This window comes from Carcharodon carcharias, chromosome 8 (genome assembly GCF_017639515.1).
Source record: "Carcharodon carcharias isolate sCarCar2 chromosome 8, sCarCar2.pri, whole genome shotgun sequence".
Taxonomy (NCBI): domain Eukaryota; kingdom Metazoa; phylum Chordata; class Chondrichthyes; order Lamniformes; family Lamnidae; genus Carcharodon; species Carcharodon carcharias.
The window spans coordinates 156,840,117-156,864,065 of record NC_054474.1 but is presented as its reverse complement, the minus strand read 5'-3'; the positions used below and the strand labels follow the sequence as shown (position 1 = coordinate 156,864,065).

The following is a 23,949-nucleotide window of genomic DNA, read 5'->3' as shown; positions in this document are numbered from 1 at the left end:
TTTGCCCAGCCAAAGCCCATGGAGTATCCATACACACGGATCTTCTTCTCTGCACCATTGTGGTTAATTTGACTGCTGCCCTGGCACTCACAGTGCAGACCCTGTTTCTCAATCCAGGTAGACACCTAATCGTAGATATCAGTGTGATACTCTGCCGAGGCCCAGTCCCACACAATGTTCTCCTCTCGGTCGCTCCTGTTCTCCTGCAAAACCCAGATTAAAACGTATTTAAACAGCTCGCCCGGGTCAATCCATACATCATCCACCATTTAGTGAACAGTACTTCAATAGCTGTAAAGTGCTTTGAGTTGACCTGAGATCATATAAGGATAGAGAAGTGAAAAAAAAAGTCAACTAGGATTTCTTCCCCTGATCTGTGACTCCTGAAACATTTGGGGTGAGAAAAATCTAGGCTCAGCTGCAGTTCTTTCCACTCCCAAACGCACTACTGATGCTCTGTCTGTCAATGCAGATTTGAAGAATGGACATTTGTGTAAGCAATCAGGAGGACAGCCAACACCCGTGGCATTGCCTCAACTTAATCAATACAGACTGCAGATTTAATCTAGGACCTCCCTGGTCCGAATTGTTCATCCAATCATCAAGAAAGTTGCTCTGTGGAACCTTTCTGTCAATTTTTTGTTGTTGTCAAAACTGTGCGTTTTTGAACAGCTAAGATGCTACTAATTGATTAAGGGTGAATCTGGTTTGGACAAGCTACCGGTCCATTCTGAACAACTGCTCTTTTGTAATTGTTGGGAACCTTTACACAATAGGACCATAGGAGCAGGAGTAGGCCATTCGGCCCCTCGAGCTTACTCCACCATTTAACTAGATCATGGTTGATCTTCTCCCTCAATGCCATCTTCCTGTGCTATCCCCATATCCCTTGATGTCACTGATATCTAGAAATCTATCGACTTCTGCTTTGAACACACTCAATGACTGAGCCTTCACAGCCCACTGAGGCACAGAATTCCAAAGATTCACCACCATCTGACTGAAGAAATACCTCCTCACCTCAGCCCTAAATGGCTTACCTTTTATTCTGAGACTGTGTCTCCTGGTTCTAGCTCCCCCACCAGGGGAAACATCCTTCCTGCATCTACCCTATCGAGTCCTGTAAGAATTTTGTTTTCAATTAGATCTCCTCTTGTCATTCTAAACTTTGGAGAAAATAGGCCCAGTCTCCTCAGTCTTTCTTCATAGGTCAACCCCGTTATCCCAGGGATTAATCTGGTGAACCTTTGTTGTGGTTTTTCCATGGCCACTATATTCTTCCTTAGGTAAGGAGACCAAAACTGTACCCCAAATGTGATCTCACCAAGACTCCACACAACTGCAGCAAGACTTCCTTACTCCTATACTCAAATGCCCTTGCGACAAAGGCTAGTATACATTTGCCTTCCTAATTGCTTGCTGCACCTGCATGTTAGCTTTCAATGACATTTGACAAGAACACCCAGGTCTCTTTGGACATCAACACTTCCCAGTCACGCCCCATTTAAGAAATACTCTGCATTTCTGTTTTTCCCATTAAAGTGGATAACTTCACATTTTTCCACATTATATTCCGTCTACCATGTTCTTGCCCACTCACTTAGTCTGTCTAAATCTCCTTGAAGCCCCACAACTCCCATTCTCACCAAGTTTTGTGCCATCAGCAAACTCGGAAATATTACATTTGGCCCCAATCAGTGAAATAACCTTTTCCTTTTGGCTTTAAAAAATAGATCAAAATATACAGTCATTAGGATTGAAATTGTCTCAAGTTCAATGTCAAAGGATGAAAGATTTTGGTTATTGGTGACTCTGAAGAAACTAGGGTTGTTCTTCTCAGAGCAGAAAAGGTTAAGGGGAGATTTAATAGACGTGTTCAAAATCTTGAGGAATTTGATAGGGTAAATCAGGAGAAACTGTGTCCAGTAACAGAAGAACCAAAGGCGACATTAGGAAAAAAAATGGACACAAGTTGTTAGAATCCGGAGTCCACTGCCTGCACGGATGCTGGAAGCAGATTCGATAATAACTTTCTACTTGATAGTTGTACTTGGCCACGGGGAAAGAGAAGGGGGAATTGGAATAATTGGATAGCTCTGTCACAGAGCTGGCACAGGCCCAATTCTGTTTTGTATCTTTCCATGGTCCTATAAATGTTAACTCTCATTAGTGGCCCAGCAGACCAAGACTCTGTCTACTGTTCTAAACCATTTGGTTAGATGGCTCCAGGTTTGATCTTTGGCTGTTCTGTTAGTTGATCTCTAGGAGAACAGTAGTTGGGACTTTACAGTACCTCAGCACTCCCGGACTAGTGAGAAGAAAAATCAGCCAGGCTTCCAATCCAGTTCATTATCCATTGTGTGCCACTGGGAATGCGTGGATAAGGAATGTTGTGATGCAGTGCCACGATCACAGCCTCGGTTCCCAAGGACAAGCTGCTGAAGGGCTGTGTGCTTGTGGAACCAAACCATTGGGGTTGTACTGTTCCTGTGCCTGGGACTATTGGATTGCATGGGCACAGTGAAATCAGGTGAGCTTCCTAAGGGCATGTGCCCTCCACCACATCCAATATATTCATTGTGACCAACAGCCCCAGGCACATCCTGTCCAATATAACCAACAAAATGTTTATTACTTCCGTTGCACTTGGTTTGGGAGAATTGTTTCTGTCTGACACACATGTCCCCCAACATCCCCTCCCCATACACTCCCTCTCCACACTTTGAATTGCTCAACAATAGTTCAACAGTTGTATTTTACTTCATTACATTAATAAATGTGCATTTATTTTTCTCAATTATCTATTAACTTTGTCAATTATCCATGACAGAAAAATGTTGCTGCTGAGCAACACTTTTATTCATTTTTTTATATGCAGAAGTTACCATCCATAATATGAATATTGGGTCCCACCCCACATGCCCTGTACACACCTGGCCTTCTCTGCACACACCGCCAGCGTATACGCACATGCACACACACACTACTGCGATCTGGTTACAGACCGTTAACATTTAAAAAGAAATATGAATACCTCGTTTTAACCTGTAGAACTATGCCACAAAATTTCACTTTCATTTTGACAAAACAAACTTTTTTGCATATTGAACAAATTACACAAGGCAAGTACAAGTGTGTTAACATTATAGCTTATAATTACATATGCTATGCACTCAGATTTATTTCTTGCTCCCCCCCAAGAATGTTCTTAGAATACACATTAATGTTAAAGTTAATTACTTCTGTACGGATCACCATATGCAGGCCACAGTCTATGGAAACTATCTTTAATTCTCCTTAGCTCCAGCTATTCTCAGAAATAAAACTTGACTGTGAATGCCTCAGTCCTTTGTTCCTCTTACTGTTTAGTACTCCACGCTAATATGCTTGTTGCTTTCTTTGGCACAAGACTCTGTGGGAACCACTGTATATTCTTCCTCTAGCTTCAAACTAGGCAACCTTCCAGCTTCTACTCCCTCACAATTTCAAACTGATATTAAGCCTCACCCACTTTCCGCATGTTCAATGATGACATTAGTTCTTTACTCTGCTTACAGTGCAGGTCTATCTAACTATCTTTTACTTTGGCTCTCTCTGAGCGAGTTGCACACCACACAAGGCCCAAGCCGCAACTAACAATCCCAGCAACCACCCAGATAAATTGAAACCAGAGAGCCTGCTTAAGCTCCCCCATCTTCATGACGGCCTAGCCTGCTCTGGACTGTCATCAAACTGACCTTTAGATTAATTATCCCTCATTTACAATTGCTTTTTTTGATTAGATGAAGTAAATGGGCTTTTACAACCTTTCACGATCCACTGAATGCTTTTAAAATAATTTAGCTCTAACTCCCAAACAAATGCATCTCTCTGAACTGCCATTACTGTAAGGATTGCAGATTTCATGTCTCCAGTTCTTTAGCTAAATATGCCCACCTGCCGTTTTATAACTCTATCACTTCTGACTTTATTAAACAAACATGGGTTACCTTTTGAACTTTCATTTTTTTAGATGTTTTGGCAATCTCTAAATCCCAGCATTGTAAATTACCTCATCTTTACAACTTTAATCTTCCCAGAGCTAATAAAAACCCTCTAAAACATTAATGAATGTTTAACGTTCACACACACTCTGTCTGTCTGCTCCTCCTTCCTTGGTTTCCATTTGATATAATTATTAAATTTCTTTCAACAGACGTACAAGGAGCACTTTCTGCAGGAGATATCACAGATAGAACGTGAGACAAATGGACTGCTGATTAATGCCCAACGCTGGCAGGATGGCTGGAGAGATTCTGTGGTGAATATAAAGAAACTGTATACGCTGGTCCGACCACCTTGTATTATGCCTAGCCCCGTGCTCGATACTTAATTATCAGTTGTATTTTAATTCATTAAATTAGAAATATATATATATATATTGTTTTTCTCGATATATTAACTTTATCAATTATCCATGGCATAACATTGTTGACGCTGCACATCTTCATTCATTTTTTAGATGCAAGAATTATTATTTATCTTATGAACTTTAGGCTCCAATTTTGGGGTTCCAGTCCATGCATACTGTACGCACACACAAAGCCCACACAGAAGATCATACTATCAGTGACGCTAAATAATGTATATGACTATTTCAACTGTAACTCAGTTGGTAGCACACTTGCCTCTTCAGTCAAAAATGTGTGGGCTTAAGTCCCATTCCAGAGACTTGAGCATCAAACTAAAAGCTGACCGAGGCCACATCGGCTGTCCCATTTCAACGTAAGAGATTCAATGACACTATTCTGAAGGAGAGCAGGGGAGTTATCCCTTATGCCCTGGCCAATAATTATCCCTCAGTCAGCATCACTAAAAACAGATTATCTGGTCATTCTCGCATTCCTGTGTGTGAAAGCTTGCTCTGTGCAAATTGGCTACTGTGTTTCCTACAGTACAACCATGACTACATTTTAAAAGTACGTCATTGGCCATGAAGTGCTTTGAGATGGCTTATGGTCGTGAAAGGTGCTATATAAATGCAAGTATTTTTCTTCATCTAATGAACACTACTTTAACCCATACTGTGAGACTAAGGAACAAAGGAAAATGGGTTCAAACTAGTAAAATGTGAATTTAGGGCCGATACCAGAAAGTTTTGTGCACAAAAATTAACCAGTATGTGAAACAGACTTTTGAGTAGAGCAGTGGAGGTAAAAAATCCCTGGGATTGTTTGAGAAAACTTGGACTCAGTAACAGAAGTAATAAGCTGAGCGACAAGTCTCATCAATATTTATCATGTGGTTTCCGTGCGATGATGGAGCATCCTTATCTTTCCTCAGGCCACCACTGGACTGTGGGGTCCGGCTTCTTTTGTGACTGCATACGCTGGTCTATGATTCCCCGCCTGTTCACTTTAGTGGGTGCGGAAAACCATGGGCTGATCAGAGTAGAAGTGGAACGAAAAATGGGAAAAAACTGTAGGCACTGGGAGTCTGAAATAAAAACATAAAATGCCATAAACAATTGGCAGGTCAGACGGCATTGGAAAGGTAATGTTAACACTTGCTGTGCACTCAGGAAGATAATGTTAACACTTGCTGAACAATCCTGAGCGCACTAATGACTACAGCAACAACCAATTTAAGATAATCAGTTGAGCTTGTAATGGGGCTCATATACACTTACTAGAAATGACATACCTTCATACACAGTGACTGGTCTCTGCAAACCAAAGGAATATGTTCAAGCCTTGCACTTTTTTTGCATTACCCGGGAGCTTGGGGATCCTATAGTTCCCTGCTGCTTTCTCCACGGCAACCAGAGTTGACTTACCAACCAATCAGCTGCCCCTTTCTCTTGTATTTAAAGTTTGGCATTCTTGAGTTTGTCCTGATGAGTGTAAGATGAAAAGCTTCGGCAACATGTCTCTCTTTCCAGCAAAATTCAAGTTCTGTACGACCAAGCGACTGTTTGTAGTGTTAACTTTTTGGATGGATGACGCTTCATCAGCGCCCACCCACTAAGGTGAAGAGCTGGAGAATCAATGACTGGCACACCAAGCAACTTCACTCTGATTTCCCAGCACCCTAGCCATATTCCTGAATTAGGCCACACGATGGCAGCAACCAAATCAATGGGGCAATTTCTCATTGTTTAAATTTGTCACTAGAGCTTTTGATGTTTATTCTCCATCTCATGAGTCTTCTGTCAACTAAGTTCATTGGCATTATCACTGTAACTAGCAGAGCAACAACCATGCTTTATTTTCATCGCATTTTCTTTCAATCTTAAAATGTCATTTTGTCTGGAAATGTTTTCTGAACTGTCAACACCAACTAGGAGCCATGGACTTAAGACAATTTGAATAGTTTAGAGGTAACTGTTTAACATCAAGTGTGGTGAGTTTATTGAATGATTCAAGAGGATGAAAGCAGATAGAGTGGGAAAATGCAAGAGGAAACCAGATATTTTTTATTTAGTAAAAACCTGACTGAGGGACATAAGAATCGAAGATTATAAGAGATAGACTATAATATGGGATTGAGGGGTGTAAAAGATAAAGGATGGGATTAAGAGACATAAGGAATACAATATGAGATGGAAAGGTTTAAGAGATGGAATAACTGGATGGGAGCTGAGGGGTTATGAACATAGTACTGCATCTTTTGGGTTTTGACACCAGTCTGATTGAATCCCAGATGATCTGCTTTATTCCTGGTAAAGGTTCTCTGATTTAATTTTGGAATCATCGCACTGCATTATTTGATACTTCGGAATGGAAGCATGTCCAACCCCAGAGAGAGAAGGATTGGGCTTCAGAGACAATGTGCATTCCAGAGCAAGGAAATGCAGGGACATGCAGATCCATGTTAAAAAGGAATCATGACCCCTTTCATCCTTCCCTCCCCCATATGCTTTGGACTGAATATCAATGCCTTATTTGTGGAGAAGTTATTTCAAAGGTCACCAACTTTATTTACGTGAATGCTGAGAGCTTACTGTAAGAAGTGTGAGGTTCCTCAATCACTCTAATTATTCCACCTGGTGTGCTACTGATCCACATGGTTGAGATAGATCTAAAGGTGAATCCCTAGTCTGTTGCTGATTATAATGGGATGGGGCATTTTTCTTTAAACATCTCTCTCCCCCTTCTGCCCACCTTCATTTTTCACGAGGCGCTAACTTCTGTAATTCTTACAGATGCAGCCCTCCAGTGCTTTACCTGAGTGAAGGTTCCTCTGCGTGTGCTACAATGGCAAAATCTCAATCAACTGTTTGACCATTGGACAGAAGCCAGATCATTGGCCACATTTATAAACATCATGGGATATCCTTCATCTGCACGATTCATTGCAAACTCACATGGGACATTTAACCCTGAACCAGTTGAGGAGCAAGAGCAACCCAGATTTCTCTCACTGCTAATTTCTCCAGTTGCTGTCTGCACACACATGTTGGATAGTCTGAGATCTGTGGGTCAGGATTCAAAATAACCATAGAGTCAGCCAATAGCAGCTGTGACCAACTCTCATGGTCACAACGTTGTGGGTTCAAATCCCACTCCAGTTACTTGAGCGTGCTCCTAGTGCTGTACTGAGGGAGTGCTGCACTGCCTTTCAAATGAGATGTTAAACCTCGGCCCATAGATGTAAAAAAATTATAACACTATTCTGAAGAAGAGCAGGGGAGTTCTCCTCAGTGTTCTGGTCAATATATATCCTAGAACCAACATCAGTAAAATAAGTTATTAGTTCATTATCACCTTGCTGCTCGTGGCACATTGTTGTGTGCAAGTTCACGGCTGTGTTTCCTTCATTGCAACAGTACAACAACTTGATTGTAAAGCACTTTGGGACATTGTGAGGTTGTGATAAGTGCTTTATAAATGCAAGTTCTTTCTTTTTTACAGACTATGCCTTGTTTTGATTGCTATCCCTTTTTGAAAGCAGGGTGCATTTTCCAATGCAAAAACAATAAATCTGGAAATCTGAAACAAATGCAGATAATGCTGGAAACACTTGGCAAGTCAGGCAGCATCTGGGGAGATAGAACCAGAGTTGTAAGGCCATCAACTAGAAACATTAAATGTTCTAGCACTTTCTGCTCCTACCAAAAGTTTGCTAGAAAGACCAGGTGGGTTGTGATGTTCTATTCCAGTCCTGTACATTCTTTGCCTACTTTTTTTTGTAGTAATGGTCCCTTTACCAATTTTTTCTCTTAATGTTCAGTGGTGAGTCCACAACTACCAGGAGCCCTGCAGCACCTTACCCAAGAGTTCACTCTTCACTGTCCATCTTGACGATACCGAACTGGTGGCTATTCAGCCACAGTAGCCATCACACATGCGCTCCATTCTGCCTTCATCTCACAGAGATAAAAATTTCCAGCAAGAGCCACTGGCAATCGGGCGCGGTTCCCCCCACCCCGACTTCCTTGGCCTCAGGGAGCAACCCGAAAAAGTGCCAAAGCGCTTCACAGTCACTGTTGCAGAAATGCAACCCAACTAAGGTCAATCTCAATTGGGAATGAAAACCAGCTGAGAATTTCTGGGCTGTGTGACTCAGTACCACGCCTTAAACAGGGGGTGGAGGGAAGAGAAAAAAACCCAAAGATTTGCATTACAAATTCAATTCCGACGAAAGGTATTTATTTGAAACATGAAGAGTTCTTTTAGCTGTTGACAGACCTGCTGTGTAACTCCAGCATTCGCTGGTGTTATTTTCAGATTCTCAGAATTTGTAGGCTTTCTTTAGAAAGATGAAATCTGTTCTAGTTTCATTAGCTTGTTAACATGCGACCTTTGGTTTTATTTCCCGTGTTCCACAAAGTGCTGATTCCTCGGGGAATTTAACAACTCGCAACACAACCCCCGCCCCAAAAAAAGACACAGATGCAGTTCCTTGGCGGGGCAGCGAGGTGCAAACACGTTTGGAAAAACCAACGGCAATTCTCAATTTCCCTCGCCTCTCTCCCAGCATGGTGCAGCTTACCAGTGTTTCCATGGTGACGGACAGCTAAAAGGGTTGTGACACACTTGCATGTCACCTTACAAGATGCAAACGGCAAGTTGAACAATTGCAGCATCAGGGACTTCTGATTGCTCCCAGCGATTACCAGGCTACGTTTAACAGAAAGAATGAATTATTAAGAGTTCCACTTACACTTGACCTACATTGCACATTGCTGAGCTTGGTTGAAGAAATCTTGATGCTGTCCCTTATAAAGACTTCAATTATGGGAAATGGAGTGTGCAGGGCAGGTGAGGGCTTTGGTTAACAAGATTGAGGAAACCTATAGATTGCTGAGTGAATTCCTGATGTAATGGTCTATATATATGTTCATAACATGTACAGAAACCTTTCTAGGTGCTTAGCATTCTCCAAGCTAATGCCTAAGAAAACAAAGTCTTAGAACATGGTCAATGCGAGCCAGGCATTTTCCTATCGACCAGGCTTAGTTTCCCTGGGTAGGTGGTGGTGAGATTTGTGGTGACAGTTATCAGCTGGAGGTCTTGTGGCACAGTGGTGGTGTTCCTGCCCCTTGGACCGGAAGCTCTGGATTCAAGTCCCACTTCAGGACTTGCTAGCCACTGAAGGTGCCTGCACAATGTGGCCAAACAGGTTGTAAATCCTTCTGAAATGCCTGATGGCATGAGGTACGAGTGGGAGTGCTTCTCGCTCAGCCATACTGTAGAAGATAACAGCAAACCACTGCAGTACTTTGCTAAGCATAGTCATGGACTGTTCCAATGGAAGTCTATGGTTGCCACAACCCCCCTCTGGGGCATGATACCTGAAGGAGAACGTTGTCAGAGACTTGAGCACTGCATCTAGGCTGGCTGGCACTCCCAGTACAGCACTTTGCGGGAATTGAAGGTGAAATCAAGGCACTATCTGCCTTCTCAGGTGGAGACGTAAAAGGTCCCAGTTGGCACTATTTCAAGGACGAGCAAGGGAGCTATCCCTGGTGTCTTGGCCAATATTTATCCCTCAGTTAACATCACCAAAATAGATTATCTAAGCATTAAACACATTGCTCTTTATTGGACCTTGCTGTACACATGGCTGGCACCTTTATCTAGATTACAAACAGTGACCACACTTAAAAAGTACTTAATTGGCTGTAAATTACTTTGGGAAGTCCTGAAGTCATAGAATCACATTGAATCCTATACAACAGAAGGAGGCCATTCAGCTGGCCATGCTGGGGCCAGGTCTTTAAACAAGCCTCCCCAGTGCAGTCCCACACACCAGCATTCTCCCCATAAATCTTGACAAATCACTAGTTAGGCCTTAGCTGGAGTATTGTGCACAGTTCCAGGCAGCACACTTTAGGAAGGAAGCCAGGGATGTCAAAGGTACAAAGGAGCTTTGCCATCATGATTTTAGCAGTTCATGTCTGCTTAAAGTCTGCAGTTTACTATTTCCTACGTTACCAAGTTTCATCAAACCCGCAACTTTCAAGTTGTACTCCCTACACCCAAATACAAAAAAGAAAGTTTTTTATTTTTGACACCTTTCACAACCCCAGGACATCCCAAAGTGTTTTACAGCCAATGAAATGCCTTTGGAGTGCAGTCTCTGTAGTAATGTAGGAAATCCAGCAACCAACTAGCCACAGCAGCCATCACAGCTATGCTCCTGATCAATAGTCAAAGTCGCTTGCTCCGCTCGCCCAAATACTACAAAGCCACAACATGTCCGGCTGTGCCAGGAGTTGAGGCTTCAAGTCCTGAGTTGAATTAAGTTAGTGAGTCTGGTTGTCTATCTGTCAGCAACCCTGGGATATAGAGGGGAAAACTCAGCCGGGGTTCTGGTGAGTGCTGTAGTGACCCCAGTCAACATTATAGATGTGCCCTCAGGTGTGACAGCTTTGTACAAAAAAAATGCTGGTTAGCCACAGGTGTGGCTATCGTGACACCGTTTTAAGCAAATGTACAAATTTAAATAAAAGACACCTTGTACACAACACAGACAAATGTTAAACATGTGTCTACATTCTTGTAACATCTACCACCATCCAGTAGCCAAGGAGATAATTCACTCACAATCATCAAAGGCAATCACACACTCTGCTTTTTATCTTATCATTTTACCAAAAAAACACACAAATTGGCAAACGTTCACATGCCCATATCAGAACTAGGATCAAAAGATAAAAGCAAAAAACTGCGGATGCTGGAAATCTAAAACAAAAATAAAAATACCTGGAAAAACTCAGCAGGTCTGGCAGCATCTGCAGAGAGGAACACAGTTAATCTGTATGACTCTTCAACAGAACTAAGTAAAAATAGAAGAGAGGTGAAATATAAGCTGGTTTAAGGGGAGGGGGTGGGACAAGTAGAGCTGGATAGAGGCCAGTGATAGGTGGAGATAACCAAAAGATGTCATAGACAAAATGACAGCGAGATGTTGAAGGTGGTGATATTATCTAAGCAATGTGCTAATAGGTGACATTAAGGGTAGAAAGCAGGACGAGCAATGTACAGATAGCCCTAGTGGGGGTGGGGTGAAGGGAAGGGATCGAAATAGGCTAAAAGGTAGAGATAAAACAATGGATGGAAATACATTTAAAAATAATGGAAGTAGGTGGGAAAAGAAAAATCTAGACAAATTATTGGGGAAAAGGGGGGATCGGAAAGGGGGTGGGGATGGAGGAGAGAGTTCATGATCTAAAATTGTTGAACTCAATATTCAGTCTGGAAGGCTGTAAAGTGCCTAGTCAGAAGATGAGGTGCTGTTCCTCCAGTTTGCGTTGAGCATCACTGGAACAATGCAGCAGACCAAGGATGGACATGTGGACATGAGAGCAGGGTGGAGTGTTGAAATGGCAAGCAACAGGGAGGTCTGAGTCATGCTTACAGACAGACCGAACGTGTTCTGCAAGGCACTTATCCAGTCTGCGTTTGGTCTCTCCAATGTAGAGGAAACCACATTGGGAGCAACAAATGCAGTAGACTAAATTGAGGGAAGTGCAAGTGAAGTGCTGCTTCACTTGAAAGGAGTATTTGGGCCCTTGGACAGTGAGGAGAAGGGAAGTAACGGGGCAGATGTTGCACCTTCTGCGGTTGCATGGGAAGGTGCTGTAGGAGGGGGTTGAGGTGTAGGCGGTGATGGAGGAGTGGACCAGGGTGTGCGGAGGGAACTATTCCTGCGGAATGCTGCCAGGGAAAGTGAAGGGAAGATGTGTTTGGTGGTGGCATCATGCTGGAGTTGGTGGAAATGGCGGAGGATGATCCTTTGAATGCGGAGGCTGGTGGGATGATAAGTGAGGACAATGGGGATCCTATCATGTTTCTGGGAGGGAGAGGAAGGTGTGAGGGCAGATGCGTGGGAGATGGGCCGGATACGGTTGAGGGCCCTGTCAACCACCGTGGGTGGAAAACCTCGGTTAAGGAAGAAGGAAGACATGTCAGAGGAACTGCTTTTGAAAGTGGCATCATCAGAACAGATGCGACGGAAGCGAAGGAACTGAGAGAATGGGATGGTGTCCTTACAGGAAGCGGGGTGTGAGGAGCTGTAGTCGAGGTAGCTGTGGGAGTAGGTAAGCTTGTAAGGGATATTGGTGGACAGTCTATTACCAGAAATTGAGACAGAGAGGTCAAGGAAGGGAAGGGAAATGTCAGAGATGGACCATGTGAAAATGATGGAGGGGTGGAAATGGGAAGCAAAATTAATAAATGTTTTCAGGTCCAGACGAGAGCATGAAGCAGCACCGAAGTAATCATTGATGTACCGGAGAAAGAGTTGTGGGAGGGGGCCGGAGTAGTTCTGGAACAAGGAATGTTCCACATACCCCATAAAGAGACAGGCATAGCTGGGGCCCATGCAGGTACCCATAGCCACACCTTTTATTTGGAGTTAGTGAGAGGAGTTGAAGGAGAAATTGTTCAGTATGAGAACAAGTTCAGCCAGACGGAGGAGAGCAGTGGTGGAAAGAGATTGTTCGGGCCTCTGTTCGAGGAAGAAGTGGAGAGCCATCAGACCATCCTGGTGGAGGATGGAGGTGTAAAGGCATTGGACATCCATGGTGAAGAGGAGGTGGTTGGGGCCAGGGAACTGGAAATTGTTGATATGATGTAGGGTGTCAGAGGAATCATGGATGTAGGTGGGAAGGGACTGGACAAGGGAAGAGAGAATGGAGTCAAGATAGCAAGAAATGAGTTCCATGGGGCAGGAACAGGCTGACACGATCGGTCTGCCAAGACAGTCCTGTTTGTGGATTTTGGGTAGGAGGTAGAAGCGGGCTGTCCAGGATCAGATTCCTGCTCAGTGTCTATTACACATCCAAAATCTAAGTTAGCCACATTTTATTTTTATTCATTCATTGGATCCAGGCATCGCTGGCTAGGCCAGCATTTACTGCCCACCCCTAATTGCCCTTGAGAAGGTTGTGCTGAGCTGCCTTCTTGAACCTTTGCAGCCTATGAGGTGTAGGTACAACCACAGTTCTGTTTGGGCTGGAGTTCCACGATTTTGACCCAGCAACAGTGAAGATATATTTCCAAGGCTTGGAGAGGAACTTGAAGGTGGTGGTGTTCCCATGCATCTGCTGCTCTTGTCCTTCTAGATGGTAGTGGTCACGGGTTTGGGACGTGCTGTTGAAGGAGCCTTAGTGAGTTGCTGCAGTGCATCTTGTAAATGGCACACACACTGCTGCCATTGTGCATCAGTGGTGGAGGGAGTGAATGTTTAATATGGTGGCTACTGGCTATAGCATACAGGATGGACAACACAGAGATAGAAACAGGATCCAGTGTGTCCATGATGCCCTCCGCGGTCCTATAATTGCAGCCCATTTGCACACACACACACACACACACACTCAATGAACAGTGACTGGCAACAGGGCCACCAACTCCTGAGGAATGATCACCAAGAAATCTTTGGCAGGGTTGGCAGTGCAGGTTGAAAACTAGGAAGACAAAGCTCCATAAACACGTTTAACCGGAACATTCACGTGTCGTGCGAGAGAGGGACGGCTTCGAATTCATCCAAAGATAAAATAAAATCTCAATACGAGGAAGCACCAAACCCAACTGGGTGAGCTAAATCTGAATCCATTAGTGCCTAATTTTCAATTTAATTTATTTGAGAGGGTCAGTAGCAGATTGCATCTATTAATATTGCCAATGGCAAAGCAACTGAAAGAGTTGTATCGAATGAAATGTAATTTTAAGGCATTAAGGAAATGGGTAGTGAGTTTGCCGAGTGCCTTGCAGTGGATTAATGCACGCTCATTTTACTGCCCCCTCCCCACGGGGAAGGCGCTGATGCTGGTAGACGCTGTCAACGTACGTGGTTGTGTTTTGTATTGTTTAAAAAAAACCTGGAGAGGGGGAGAGAGAGAGAGAGGAGATTATTTATTCGTTTGAGGGGGAAGGAGATGGAGTTTGGTCAGCTTCTGATCGGAATGCGAAGGGTGCAGAGATTAGCAATGGATTAATGGTGGCAACATGCAGCAAGGCTGTACCTGACCATCAAACAACCTGAGAGAGAGAGAGAGAGGAGAGGAAGGATTAGCGACACGGGTTTGCAGGAATCCTTGCCTGTAACCGTGAAACCAGTCTTCACTCATTACAGCAGATCATCGCTCCTTTTGGATTTTTTTTTTCTGTGTGGTGGAATATCTTTAATGAAGTTATTTTTCTTAACTCCACAAAACTCATTTTTAATGATTTAGAAAATTGTTCGCAAAGGCTGGATATTTTCACCCAGTCTCCCCTCAGTTGTCAAACTCTAATTGTGGCTTTGCTCTGCTCCTCTTAAAGAGACTTTGCAATTGTTTAGGATTAGCGCTGGATTATATATATATATATCATGATGTGTTCATTCCTGGGATAGAGACATTTTCACCCAGAATGGAAAGGGCAAAGAAGACAGACTGGGGAAAGAGCTTGTAAAAATCATTCCTCCCACCACCTCCTCCCCACCAAAAACAAAACAGACTGTGGGCTTCACCCTTCATTCGCTGGCTGGGGAGACAGAGGGGCTGCACGGAGCATATTGGAGAGACTATGTTTGGAGATGATGAGGTGGAATGCTCAGGTAAGTTTTATCCATTCCCTTTGCCCAGTTCCTGCCATCAACAGATTGGAAGGATGACGGCCAACAACTGCAATACTTCGTGTTTAAAGGCGACCCTAAACTCAAGTTATATTTTCAATGCAAGTTTCAACCCGACTCTAGATAATGCTGTTATTTTTTTTTACCGTGTTTTCGAATTAAATGCACTTAATTGTAAATTAAGGTTTAACGTTCAAACATTAAGTGCGTTCCTATAAATGGGTAGAGGTAGATTAAATCAGAAGCCCTCCCAGGTTTGGGAAGGTATATTTTCCCCCATCTCAAATGCATTGGGGGTGGGGGGGGGGGGGGGGTTGGTGGTTTGAGGGGTAACCCGCCCGCGATAGGTTTCAGGATCAATCGCTGTCGTGCACGGAGAGAGAGAGGGAGAGAGAGAAAAATCATTGCTTAGTGTTTGTTGCTCAGCGTCGCCCACTCCTGAGTCAGAGTCGCCCAGGCTTTAAATGATGTAATGCTTGTTCGCACAATAGTGATTATTTCATGTGAAAACGCATCAAGTGGAAGCTTTGAAATCCCAGGGGTATGTGGGTGCCCGCAGATGTGACCTTTTTGCCCCCCCCTGCCCTGATTACCTCTCGGGGAATATCTTTCGCTAGTGATGCAGGCTCTGGTCTTTGCCCCAGGTTGCAACCCTGCGGAATTATACCCAAATGTTACCCACCCCCTCAGCAATAAAGTGCTCACTGTTTACTCTTAACTTCTGAGGTGCACTTCTCGTCTTGAAGCCTCTCGGGCTATTTTTCATGGTTAGGCCGAGACTTTAAGTGAGGGAGGCTCCTCCGATATTGGGCTGGTAGACTGGTAATTATTAGTTATCAGGTTCAAATTCTCCTCCCTGCTGTGTGAAACCTTCATTGAAGCGTGATGCAATTAGTGCACGTTTGTCAAGTGTTCATCTGCCTGTGTTGTAAACATAAAGGAACAGAGCCTGTCTACAGTGTAGAACAGTGACGGGGTTTTTGTGTTTGAAGGACAGGCTGGAAAGAAGATTGTTAAACAGCCTTCACTCAAACAGCTTCACTGTAATCCACCAAGACATGCCTGACCATTATTGTTTAAATCAGCCCTGGGGGATATTTCAGCCTCATGTAGGTCATTGAATGGTGAGTTTCCATTCGCTGTTTCACTATGGCCAGTTCTGCTTTCGAGGGCTAAACCAACATAGGATTACATAGGATATCCAGCACAAAAACAGGCCATTTGGCCCAACCAGCCCATACTGGCATTTATGTTCCAGTTGAGCCTCCTCCCAACTTTCCTCATCCAATCTATCATTGTGACCCTTTATTCCCTTCTCCATCATATGCTTGTCCAGCTTCCCCTTAAATGAATCTGTACTGTTCATTTTAACCATTCCCTGTGGGGAACAAGTTCCACATTCTCACCACTCTCTGGGTAGAAATTTCTCAGAAGTAGAACAAGAAGTTTCTTCTGAATCCCCTGTTGGATTTCTCGGTGACTATTTGATATTGATGGCCTCTAATTATGCTCTTCTCCCCAAGAGGAAGCAATCTCTCTCTATCCACTCTTATCAAAATCTTTCCTACGTTTAAGGGTTGGGTCACCCCTTTTCAGGAGGCCTCCCAGCAATTGTAAACCTGATGCCATATGAGGAGGTGATGTCCCCAGTTCTGAACCTGGGGAAGGCAATCAAGTCTTTGGAAAGGAGAAAGGCAGGCAGGTAACTTGGGGCCATCCTGCACTTAATGTCCATCAACTCCTTGTGAGTCTCTGGAAGCTTAAATATAACAAGGGTTGAACTGACCATGCCCAGCTCCTCTGCAGAAATAACAAGAATTTTTTTTCAGTGGCCAATTATGTCACTGGCCCTGGGAGGATGTAAATTCTCCAGGACTTGGTAGTAATGATGGTAAAGGATGACATTACCACAGTGGTTACACTTCAAAAGGACTTCATTGGCTGTTAAGGACTTTCCGATCTCCCAATGTGCTATATAAATGCATTTCAATTTCTGACACAGGCACACATCATTGTGCTTCATCATTCTGTGATTCTAAGTCTTGTCATTTTTACTTGTGCAGCTTATTCTGTGTTGCCATGATTGCATGTGCATTGAGGTCACTCTCCAGAAGATATGGATTGCTCTTTGTTACAGACCCCAGTGAAGACTACAACTTCCACTAACCCCTCAATCTTCATCTACCAATCATGGCTGACCTGACTGTAACCTCCCATCTATCCCTGATAACCTTTCACGCCCTTGTTTATCAAGAATCTGTCTACCTCTGCCTTAAAAATATTCAAAGACTCTGCTCCCACCGCCTTTTGAGGAAGAGAGTTCCAAAGGCTCACAACCGTCGAGAGAAAAAAAAATTTCTCCTCACCCCTGTCTTAAATGGGCGACTCCTCATTTTTAAACAGTGACAGTAAATATAATATGCAGCCACCGCATGCCAGGTGTAATCATGAGTAAGGAGCCACCGTGGCAAGGCTCACAGGTGTCACACCTTGGCAGTGTGCACACTATATCGCAGCCTGTCTGTTACATCGGCTTGCTGCATTCAGTGCCATCACTTCAGTTAATCTGTCAGCAGTCAGTTAGTGCTGAGCCAGGCACACAGCATGTCCTATGGCTGTACTTGCAGAACGTGAGTCTTTGTCTTGTTGGGCATGATCTGTGTGCTGTTAAGTTGATAGATTTCAATGAGAGTGCCAATAAATTTAACATTTCCCGCGGCGAAAAATGGGAGATTGTAAATTTCTTTTGTGTGTGCCTGAGTTTTATGATCATACTGCCCAGGGGAAATGTAGATTCCTAGCAAGCAGGATTTTTATCTTTGGCATAGTTCTGTGCTTATTGAAGTGAGGGACATTAATGCTGGGGAATTGGAATGCTACCCATTTCCAGTTTCCCGCGGCTGGGGTGCATCGCAGTCACAGACAGAGTAAAGCTTCTTCTATTCTGCTCCATCAGCAAACCTCAGCCTCTTCGATATTGCAGAGAATTAAAAGACTTGCATTTATATAGTGCCCCTCGTGACCTCTGGCCATCTCAAAGCGCTTGGTTGAATCCTCAATGGACATAGTGACAGTTGTAATGTGGGAAATGTGGCAGCCAATTTGTACACAGCAAGATCCCACAAACAGCAATGTGATAATGACCAGATAACACGTTTTCCTTTTGTGATGTTGATTTGAGGGGTAAAAATTGGACAGGACACCAGGGAGAGCTCCCCTGCTCTTCTTTGAATAGTATCATGGAGTCTTTTACACTCACCTGAGAGGGCAGGTGGGCCCTTGGTTTAACGTCTGATCAAAAAGATGGCAACTGCGACAGTGCAGCACTCCCTCAGTGCTGAACTGGAGTCTCCACCTAGATTTTGTGTTCTGGGATAGGACAAATGCGACATGGCTTCTATTTCCATCACCAAGACCTCTTGAATCATAGAATCGTTACAGCACAGGGGAAGGCCATTCTGCCCATCGTGTCCACACTGGCTCTCCTAAGGAGCAATTCATGCACTGCTGCCCACCCCACCCCCTCCCCCACCATCCCCCGCCCCACATCCCTGCATATTGCTCCTTTTCAGATGTTTAGAAAATTCAGAAAATGTAGAAAAATTAACAGCACAGGAGGCCACTCTGCCCATCGTGTTTGCACCGGTCAGAAAACTACCCTCCCTAATCTCATGTTCCAGCACTCAGTCCATAGCCCTGGACGTTATGGAGTTTCAAGTGCACATCCAGACACCTTTTAAATGAGTTGAGGGGTTCTGCCCCTACTACTCTTTCAGGCAACGAATTCCAGACCCTTACCATCCTCTGGGTGGAAAAGATTTTCCTCATCTCCCCTCCAAACGTACTACTAATCACTAAACTAATATATGTACTATCTGGCTTTTCTGAGTAAGATTGATGCTTTTTTGCAGGGTTGTCAACCCTTCAGGTTTGTCCTGGAGGTTCAAGAGTTTAATCTCCCAGAAGTTGCCTCCAGCCAACTTGGGTACAAATACTTTTTTGGGGGGAGGGGGGTGGTGGTCGCAAAAAATATTTTTTTTTATTGCTTCTGAGCACTTTAATTTATCGATTAATTAAGAGAATGTTGGGAGATAGGGGAGGAGAAAGGGCAGTTTGACTGACAACCAAGAATCATCCGATCGGCTAACAAAGTGTCTGTTCAGTTTGCGATTGGTTTAGGAAGGTGTTGTGGTGTGACGATAGTTGAGGCACCAGTGGTGGGAGCAGAGACGAGGGAGTGGTTGGAGATGGGGGGGGGTCATGCCGTGATACCTCCAACAATACGTCCAATCAGAGTTGGCAACCTTCCCTCCAGGACTAAACTCAGGCAAGTGTGAGCTGCAGAGAAACAAAATAAAGACTCAGTCTATTGTGGATTCAAGCTAAATTGTATTATCGCCTGAGCTCTAATGGAGATTCTTTTTCTGCCCTCATCTGGATCCTCCACATTGACCTTCCTCCCAAACAGTTAAATGGTACAAAGTATCAGAATATCCAGCTAAACCCATTCTCACATTGCCTAACCACCTGCCCTCCCTAGCCTGGCCTTAGCAATGAATATATTCCACTCAGCATTTGTCCATCTTTCCCTGTACTTATGCTCCTAACTTGCAGGGGCATTTTTAATAGCTTCTTATTACTCCCAACAGCTGGAGTACTGTCACCCCGAAGCTAAGACACCATCATCTGCTCAAATTGTATTTAATGAAGGAAGGAGTGGGGGGTGGCAGGGGGAGCGGTGGTGTGGAGAGAGAGGGTTGGAATTTAGCTCATGTGTCCCATGTTGGTGGTCTTTCTGCCCCTTTATCCTCTTCTGGGGTGGCCTTGCCTCTCACTGAAAGACATTTCTCAAACACAGGAAATTTCATTTAAATCTAACAAGTGGTTGTTTGTGTTTTCAACAAACCGCAGAAACTAGATGCAACTCAACAGCTTTCTTCCCTGACCTGAGGTTTCAGTGTGATATATTCCAACCTTGTAAAGATGCCAGATGTAGGAAATTTTGGAATTAGCCCAACTTCTGAAGTTTTGTTTATGAACCAGATGCTCTTTAGGATTTAAGGACCTCATTCATGCTGGGACCCCAGTCCCACACGCAATGTCAGCCCTCTGTTACTTTAAACAGTGGCCATTCTTCCTCTGGGAACTAATCCTGACCTAGTGGGGCAACAGCCCTCAGTAGGTACCAATGCTCACCTGACATGCACGCTCACACACTTTCTATCAGGCCTATTGTACAGCAGTCAGGAGTTTAAAATCCCACCTTGCTATCCCTTCCTTCCCTTTCTAGCTAATGGGCATGGGCCTATTGCTACATCTCCGCTACCACTCAAGCTTAGATCAGTGAGCTAGTACAGGCTTGGGTTTAATCTGGGGCTCTCCTACTCCACCTCCCTTGGTTTTGTACAGGAGAGGGACTTTAAAACTGAGCTACTGGCTGGAGCTTATGAGCCAGGCCTGTTCCCAGTGACTGCACCAGCTACTTTATCAGTCGAGATTCCATCAAGTAATGATCGTAACGGAAGCAAGAAATTGTTGGACAATGCACTTCCAATGGCCATGATCCTGAGTTAGAAATGCTGTGTCTTTTATTTTCACTCTGTATCTCATCAGCCACACCATTAACTGCACGTAATCTCTTGTCCCCTGCAAGTCCCAAAAGGTTTGGCTACACTCTTCAACTGAAGAGCTTGAACTGGCTTTCAAAACAGGTTATCCAACAAAGGCTTATTATTGAATCCCTGTTTCTGGAGAGCAGTTTTTTGCAGTCAGGGTTCCAACTTTTTAGAATGAGCTGTCTAAGATGTTCTTAAATCCAAACTGGCTGCCAATAACTGTCTTCTACCATTAGCTAGTTCATGTTCCCCCAGCACTCTCTCCTTACACACAACTCAAACTTTAATCTAAACTCCTGTTCTCCTCTCCTATGCAGTGTTGGGCTTTGCCAAAGGTGCTCACCCCAGTCATAATGGGTTACGATATGATTCATTTAACTCTGGCTGTACTCCAAATCATTACTGTCTTGACAAATCCTGTTTAGATGCCTACTTCAATTAAAGAATATATTGCAACCACTGTAGGAGGACCTGGAAGTTTCAAGGTAAAATTGAGGAATTATCCAGTCAGTTATAACCTTAAGTTCAACAACAGTAACATTTATATAGCATCTTTAACATGATAAAACATCCCAAGGGATTGCAAAAAATAAATAAATCTGTAATTAAAAGTCTAATGATGGCCACAAAACCATTGTCGATTGTTGTGAAAACCCATCTGGTTCACTAATGTCCTTTAGGGAAGGAAATCTGCCATTCTTACCTGGTCTGGCCTACATGTGATTCCAGACCCACAGCAATGTGGTTGACTCTTAAATGCCCCTGAACAAGGGTAATTAGGGATGGGCAATAAATGCTGGCTTAGCCAGTGATGCCCACATCCCATGAATGAACAAAACAAAAATTATATGGCACTGAGTCTCATAAGGAGATATTAGATCGTCGCTTATTAGTACAGACCTTGGACATTAAGGAAAAGAGAGGCGAGCTGCCAGAAACTTTCATCTTGCGCTCATCAGGACAAATGCAAGAATGCCAAATTTCAAACAATCACAATTTATACTCCAGGCACAAAGGGTGCAGACTGGTTGGCAGGCTGACTCTGATTGGCTGAGGCATTGCCATGGAGAAAGCAACAGGCAATGATAGGCTCCTCAAGCTTCTGGGTAATTCAAAAAAGGTGCAAGGCTTGAACATATTCTTTTTATTTGTCGACAACAATTGCAGAATTTTAATGTATGTCACTTCTAGCAAATGCAAATGAGTCAACTTATCAACCAGTCAGCGGCCTTTTCCTTTGTAGTATAAATTGTTGGGATCTTTTGAAATTTGGTCTTCTTGCATTTGTCCTGATGAGTACAAGATGAAAAGCTTCAGTAGCATGTCTCCCTTTTCAGTAAGATAATAGCCCAGATGGCCTAAATCTTGGTCAAAGGGGTAGATCTTAAGCAGTTCATTGTTCCACATGACAATCCAAACATTTCATGCAGTGTAAAGCTTTTCCATCACTAAATATTAACATATTGGTGTTGAAGATAGGTTTTATCTTGGTTTAGCAGAATAACCCAGAAGTTTTAATTGTGTTTGTGGTAATCCGGTGTTGTAAAGGTCTGGAGCTGGCTCTCGCATGTACCTGGACCTAACACAACGTATCATACACAGGAGATGTGTCATTTTATTAATGCTTAATAATCTGCGGTCCTGTTACTAATTTAAGTCAATTAGATATATTGCCATTCTCCAATATAAATGGCCAATGCTGTACTCTAAATCAATCTCTGAATGTATTTTAGCTGTTCAAGGTTGGAATTCAAGGTTCAACTTTGGCACAATGCAAAGAGGATTGTTCCCATGGTGATGCTGCACTCCCTCCAGGAAGCGTAATTGCAAAGCTGTTTTCCTGATTAATGCTCCCATATGGAACTGTTTTATTGCAGGATGTGAAGGGAAAATTTATCCTGCATATTGAAAGTCAGTAGATTCTTGACCTTTATCGTGTTCCCATGTTGAAATGTCCATCACCCCTGTGTCTCAGCTGGGAGTGGAGATGATGAGGGCAGGAAGGAAGGCAGTATGTTGGTGTGTGACATTGTGGCAAAAGTTAATGATCTGTGATGATAGTGACCATTATACCGTTAGATTTAATATAATTATGGAAAAGGATAAAGATAGAACAGGAATAAAAGTTCTAAATTAGGGAAAGACAAATTTTATGAAGCTGAGAGTTGAACTGGTGAAACTAGACTAGTTACAGCTACTTGAAAGGGAATCAGTGACAGACCAGTGGGAGGCTTTCAAAAGTGACATTCTACAAGCACAGTGTATACACGTCTCCACAAAGAAAAAGGGTGCTACTGTCAAATCTAGAGCCCCTTGGTTGTCTAGAAGCATACAAGCTAAGATAAAGCAGAAAAAAGAAATCTTATGTCCTAGGCTCAATGATCTTCAGCTGCTTCATCAATGACCTTCCTTTCATTATAAGATCAGAAGTGGGGAGGTTCGCTGATGATTGCACAATGTTCAGCACCATTCACGACTCCTCAGATACTGAAGCAGTCCATGTCCAAATGCAGCAAGATCTGGACAATATCCAGGCTTGGGCTGACAAGTGGCAAGTAACACTCACACCACACAAGTGCCAGACAATGACCTTCTCCAACAAGAGAGAATCTAACCATTGCCCCTTGGCATCCAATGGCATTACCATCGCTGAATTCTCCACTATCAATATCCTGGGGGTTACCATTGACCAGCCATATAAGTACTGTAGCCACTAGAGCAGGTCAAAGGGTAGAAATCCTGTGGTGAGTAACTCACCACCTGACTCCCCAAAGTCTGTCCACCATCTATAAGGCACAAGTCAGGAGTGTGATGGAATACTCTGCACTTGCCTGGATGAGTGCAGCTCCAACAATACTCAAGAAGCTTGACACCAGCAGTCCGCTTAACTGACACCACTTCCACAAACATTCACCCCCACCACCACCTACACAAAATAGCAGCAGTGTGTACCATCTACAAGATGCATTGCAGAAACTCACCAAGGCTCCTTATGCAGCTCCTTCCAAACCCATGCCCACTATCATCTAGAAGGGCAAGGGCAGCAGACACATGGGAAACAACAACACCTGGAAGTTCCCCTCCAAGCCACTCACCATTCTGACTTGGAAATATGCCGCCATTCCTTCACTGTCACTGGGTCAAAATCCTGGCACTCCGTCCCTAACAGCACTATGGGTGTACCTTCACCACATGAACTGCAGTGGTTCAAGAAGGCTGCTAAGCACCACTTTCTCAAGGGCAATTAGGGATGGGCAATAAATGCTGGCCCAGCCAGCGAAGTCTA

At 43.7% G+C, this 23,949-nt stretch overlaps 2 protein-coding genes across 2 annotated transcripts in view; both read left to right on the top strand.

The window, feature by feature from the left end:
- ccdc180 (coiled-coil domain containing 180) overlaps positions 1-4,372 on the top strand; it is a 151,068-nt gene extending 146,696 nt beyond the window's left edge. The window contains exon 41 of the mRNA XM_041194471.1: positions 4,196-4,372. Coding sequence (XP_041050405.1) covers positions 4,196-4,372 — 177 coding nt within the window. The remainder of the gene's footprint in view (positions 1-4,195) is intronic.
- A 9,954-nt stretch (positions 4,373-14,326) lies between these two features.
- LOC121281010 (ral guanine nucleotide dissociation stimulator-like) overlaps positions 14,327-23,949 on the top strand; it is a 164,258-nt gene continuing 154,635 nt past the window's right edge. Inside the window, exon 1 of the mRNA XM_041193557.1 lies at positions 14,327-15,030. Coding sequence (XP_041049491.1) covers positions 15,010-15,030 — 21 coding nt within the window. The 5' untranslated portion in view covers positions 14,327-15,009. The remainder of the gene's footprint in view (positions 15,031-23,949) is intronic.